The 6,000-nt window shown below is 38.7% G+C and overlaps 1 protein-coding gene across 1 annotated transcript; it reads left to right on the forward strand.

The window, feature by feature from the left end:
- Positions 1 to 2,843: 2,843 nt before the first annotated feature.
- LOC306741140 (DNA polymerase III PolC-type-like) lies at positions 2,844 to 5,545 on the forward strand (the record flags this gene model as incomplete). The annotated part of the gene is made up of 2 exons (XM_079223393.1): positions 2,844 to 2,895; positions 4,771 to 5,545. 2 exons carry the CDS (start codon positions 2,844 to 2,846, stop codon positions 5,292 to 5,294), a joined length of 576 nt encoding a protein of 191 aa, XP_079079519.1. The 3' UTR covers positions 5,295 to 5,545.
- Between the last annotated feature and the right edge of the window lie 455 nt (positions 5,546 to 6,000).

Genomic DNA, 6,000 nt, shown 5'->3' on the forward strand with positions numbered 1-6,000 from the left:
TATATATATATATATATATATATATATATATATATATATATATATATATATATATATATATATATATATATATACATATATATTATTGCTGTATAATAGGTGTTGTTTTTGATATCAAAAATGTAATACGTTTTTGTTGTCAATATTGTTTTATAGTTTTATTTTTGTTCAGATGAAAGCCATTATTCCTTTTATGTGTGTGTGTTTGAATGAATGAATGAATAATTCCTGCCACTGTATCAGCTCCCACTTTGTGCATGTGTAGTCTTCTACACACACACACACACACACACACACACACACATACACTTGTTTCCCCGCTCAAAGAAAATTCTTATAAAGGTGAAGAAAAAAAAAGTCTCTGCGACCATCAAGTGACACTAAAACTAACTCAGACATTATGACATGTTTATAATTAGTCTGAGTGTCATTGCACCTGTGGGAGAAACTCTTGTACTCACTCCGTCCATATTGAGCCATCCTCCTCCTCCTCTTCCTCCTTCTTCTTCTTCTTCTTCTTCTTCTTCTTCTCCTCTCTTTTTATTTCTACAGCAGCTCTTCCATCCTCTTCTCTCCCGGCTCTGGCTGTGAAAAGTAGCATTGAAGCTGCCTGTTAACCGGACAAAAGCAAAGTAGCATCTAACTCAGAGCGTCCACGTCTTCTCTGCGGCCCCTCGCTCTCGGTTTCCGTCTCCCGGGGGCCGACAGCAACGATGTCTCTGTACTTTCAAAGCTCCGACGTCTCTCCCGGCTCGCGGCCTTCTGTGACCCGATGCTCGTGGACTCTTCCTCGGAGCTGCGTGAAGACCGTGCCGATCGCAGCGTCAGTGCAGCTGTGGAGGCTGAAAGGACTCAACTGATTCCTGGGCAAAATAAATATCTGTAAGCGGATATTTGGATGATCTGTGTTCATGTCCAGGCTGTCAATATGGCAAACAAACAAAACAAAAAAAAGAATAAAACAAAAAAAAGTGAATGTACCTGTCACTGGAAGGCATGCTCTGCTTTCTCTGGTTGTTTTTGTCCCTCTTTTTATACACAGTGTATGTACTATTTATGATCATGCTTTTGGGGTGTACATTGGTTTAAAATAATCTGTTATAAAAGGATATATTATCCTGTGTACGGTTCATTATCTACTATTAATCATGGCAACATTCTACCATGTCATGTTTGTGCTAAGAAGCGAGTTTAAAAAAAAAAGAAAAGCGCTGTGTCTGTTTGTCTGCGCCGCTCTGGACACGGTTATGTATACGGTGCAATTTGTGTTATGTTTCTTTTTTTAATGATACAAACATGTTTATGGTTGTGAGAAAAGAAAAAAAGACTTTATGGGGGAAATTCATCTGCTTAATAAAAAAAAGCAAAACTGCAGCCAAACACAAACGAGTTGAGTAATATTTTTTTGCCCGAATGTGTTTTACTTTGAAAGGATGCAATTTCCCTTTTCTCGGCACATCAGTGTATCTTCACACATTTGTGTAGCTTTTCAGTATAAGATGTTGCGTGTTATATAGTTAAAGGCACAGTGAGTAGGATTCGCCGGTTTGCAGGTTTTAGGCGCAAAAACGTTCCATTTCCTGTGTCCGCTATTTTTGTAGTTTCCTGTTGGGTGCACGCTGACGATAAAGGCGCCCAGAAACAAAAGCAGACAGACGGTGATGCAGATACAGACACCATAAGTGATGATTGAGAGGGATTCCTTTTTGAGTGGCACTGTTGTGTTTACGTTCAGTGTTTCTCAACAAAACACATCGAGGCCTCGAAGAACCGTGTGCATGTGAATCTCCTCTCAACATTTTAAAAGACTGTTTTATAACTATTTCAAATCGAGCATTTTTAACATCCACGTTCTCTCTAGTGTAGAGACTTTGCGGGCAAATTTCTGCAGCCGTTAAATGTACACAAGAGTACGTGGATTTAATATAGGTTCAAATTCAATTCAAAATTCAGTTTTAGATTTATAGAAGACAGTTTGAGATAATAATAAATAATAAATATGTATTACGTCTATAGCTTCATTTTTAGGGTCATCATTATAACACCTTTGCTTTCCTTATATGGACAACATGGTCAATAGTGTCATTTTGCAAATGTGTCATACAATATAGCTATTTTGAAACTCATTGCATAATATTATGACATGGGGAGGCGGTCCACTGGGACTCTGACGGTGTTCATTATCTAGTACGTATCACTTTCATTTCTCAAAAACTGTGTCTGTCACTGTGCAGATATATGTTTTATTTTGAGAAAGGCAAGGCTACAATGTGTACATGTTTATCAGTGAAAGTGTAGATTTATTTTCAGGGAAGACACAAATTATACATACATTTATTGAAATATATATTTTTTTATTTTATTTATTTACTTGTTCATTATTTATTTTGTATATATTTTTTATTTTTTATTATTATCTATGTGTTTGTTTGTATTATTGTTTAATTCTTTTGGTTGCATTTATTCCATTTTGTGTATTTTTTTTATTCTGCGTTGGGTTTCCGCCTCACGTGACAGTTCTCGTAACTTTCCGCCGGTCAAAACCGAAACTAACCGAACAGCGGCGAAGTTTCCACCTTCACAGAAAAGAGCTGCTGTTGTTTTCTTGTGACAGAAGAGCAGAGAGCAGCACGCGGAGCAGGAAGGACCTTCATCAGGAGGAAGAGGAGGAGGAGGAGGAGGAGGAGGAGGAGCAGCACAAGAAGATACCACAACCTGTGTTTCTGTTCAACTTAAACGAAAGTAGAGTTTCGTGGTTTTTAAATGATGTGGCAGTGATTCACCTGTTAACTCCTCCCTGCTGAGCCTGTATGAAGACACGCGAGAATATTAATAATAACCAGATGACATCCAGCTACAGCTCAGCTGACACCTCTGTACTGTATACTGGCCAAGGTGAGTCAAGACTTTAGTTATTATTATTAGTATGTTCTTACATGTCTCACTTCATTAGTTATCTTCACTTCTATGTACTCTTTCTATATTCTATTTCTCACTTCATTGGTTATATACACTATCTATGTACTTCTACTTTTAGATAATTTGCAAAAAAAAATTAAATGCATTGTCAGACATAACATGACAAGTTTTTAGGTTCATGTTCTAATGTTTCTCTCTTTAAATTCTTTCAGATGTCTGACAAAAAAACCATCGTTTTCTTTGACCTGGAGGCCACTGGATTAGGTAACATTGACTTTAATTACATTATCATTGACAATTAAATATTATTACTTTTGTTTTATTTATAACTTTAACCTTTCTAAATATGTTTAATTTGTTTGTATTCATTATTTCATGACTTAATTATGAAAATTCATATTTGATCTTTTAAATAGTACTGAACTTCTTCCCCAGAGCTTTCAGGCATAACTTGTGTCCTTATTAGAATTTTATGTCAAAGTAATACTCATTTTATTTTCTACATTTACTATTTATTCAGCACCAAAATGACTAAAATAGTCTTTTATTTTGTATTTTTTTCAATCCTTGACTACTTTTGCATTTTTGTAACATAATTTGGCCTGCAGTCAAATAACAAACAGGTTTCTAGATGAACGTGTTTTATTTGATGTGTTTATTCATTGTGTGCCGGTGTGGCCACATCCAGATTTGTTTAATCAAACCGGTCTGAAGGCTCCACCTGCTGACGTACATGCATCAGCTGACAGAGTTTCTGCTTCTATTTTTATTAGTTTCTTAATCTCACATAGATCAAGTCTGGTTAGAGAGGAGGGACTTTGGCATTGAACCAATGAGAGTGTGGCACGGAGGAAGTTTCCCTGCTGACCACAAGCCAACCAGCAGCTCTTCCTGTTCGGCAGTATGCCTCACCAACGACAGGCTACGAAAGTTTAAAATATACAATATTTGGAATACAAAATAACTGCACACTTTAATGTGTGTGTGTTTTAGTTTTTTTGGTAAACTGTAAAAAAAAAAAAAAAAGAACTACTGTATTTTTAGATCTAATGTATTGATTTAATCGTGTTCAATTTAATTTAATTTAATTTAAATTAGTGTTCAATTTAGATAATTGAATATAATATTCATTACTATGATTAAAAAAAACGTGTTTTCGTGGGCTTTAAATAAGCCCTTCATATTCACATAGGGGTCAGGTGCTCGTCCACAAAGTCGGCCATGTTGCACCGCCATATTTCTACAGTAGCCCAGGACGGACAAACCAAACACCTGCCGGCTCTATCGCCGGTTCTGCCGAGTGAAATCGATGCGTAAGTGTCTTAAAATGTGCATTCTCGCTCCTGACCAGCAGGGGGCGACGACTGTGGTCGTAAAAAGAAGTCTGATTGTATAGAAGTCCTTGAGAAAATGACTACTTCTCACTTGAGTTAGTGAACATTGAGTTTATGGTCTCAATTGCTGGTTTCAAGACCTCTTCAATACAACATCATGTTTATTTAGTAAATTATGTTCCCAATTGGAGTCAAATAGACCATAAAGCACGGTTTGCTCGAGGCTTAAGTTTTGCATCTTTGAGGTGCTTGGAAAGGGAGGGATGTTCAGTTGGTTGCAATCTGCAGTCTCGCCACTAGATGGCACTGAATCCTAAACACTGGGCCTTGAAAGGTGCTGATAGTTGGAGCAGGAGCAGAAAAATAAATATCACTTCACGCTGTATTTTGTCATGTTGGCCACACCAGGAAATCTCTGACCAATGCCGAAAAATCACAACAATGAGCAGCTTGCTGACAAATAATTTGTAATATTGTTCATCTCTTTACATTTTATTTTTCTCTTAACCCTCCTCAGACACTGCAGTGTGTCAAATCATCCAGTTGTCGGCGGTCTGTGAAGGGAGGGTCTTCAATGTTTACATCCTCCCAGACATCGAGCTCACCGAGAGCGCCAAGCAGGTGACGGGCTTCACCGTCCGTAATGGCGAGCTGTTTCGCCGCGGGTCTCCCGTGACCACCGTCCCTCTTGCTGATGCTCTCAGCTCCTTCCTCGCCTTCCTCCGCTCCTTCCCCCGGCCCGTGCTGCTGGCGGCCCACAGTGCGATGCGGTTCGACGCTCCCGTGCTCCGCAGGGTGCTGCGAAAGCTCCAGCTCCTGGAGGAGTATCGGCAGGTGGTGTCCGGGTTCTTGGACACCTTCCCGTTGAGCAAGAACCTCCATAGGCTGCGCAGTTATTCCCAGGTTAATATGGTCCGCCACTTCCTGAACAAGTCCTACGACGCCCACGACGCAGTGGAGGACGCCAGGATGCTGGAGGAGCTGTTCAACCACTGGAACCCCAAACCACAGAGCATCTCCAGAGTTACCTTCTCATTTTGAGGAACAAAGGAACCAAAATATTGCCATGAAAACTATTTATTCCATTTAAAACTGAACCTTTCCTTCGCAGTTTTTGTTCTCATCATGTGGCCTCAGACTGTTATTTTAAACACTTACGGGTAGAATCAAGGTCTTGTGATTTGGAGACAAATAAATGTGTGTTACACCCCAAACTTAGAGATATTTAATGTGCATACTGGATACTAATTTGTCTTGTTTTGTTAATGTGGTAACAGTGTGTTGTACTCTTATGTCTTTCCAGCAATAATAAATACTAGTAAATCATTTCAGTAACATTAAACTTCTGTTTGATTCTTCTATTCAACTTGGTATTTTATAGAATTATTTCTTTATGAAAAAAAAAATCTGTAAGACTTTTCGTTCCGCTGCTCCGCGAGATGCTGCAAAAGCTCAACCTCTGGGTAGAGTTTCAGAAGGTGAATTCCGGGTTCCAGGACACCACCACCGGCGCCTTTTATCCTTGATTTTAGCTTGTGGGGTTTTGTGCTGTGCTGAAGAGAGGACACAGTGATAGACATATATTTTGCATGGGCATTTTACTATTGTGTTTTTATTACAATCCAGAGGTGACAATCATCACCCATCACAGCTTTACCAAAAAGGGGGAATTAATACCAGATAATACCATAAATCTTGTCTAGGATTTTTATACTTTCAAGGAGTCCTTGCAATTAGGGAATGTATA

This window comes from Taurulus bubalis (assembly GCF_910589615.1).
Source record: "Taurulus bubalis genome assembly, chromosome: 9".
Lineage (NCBI taxonomy): Eukaryota > Metazoa > Chordata > Actinopteri > Perciformes > Cottidae > Taurulus > Taurulus bubalis.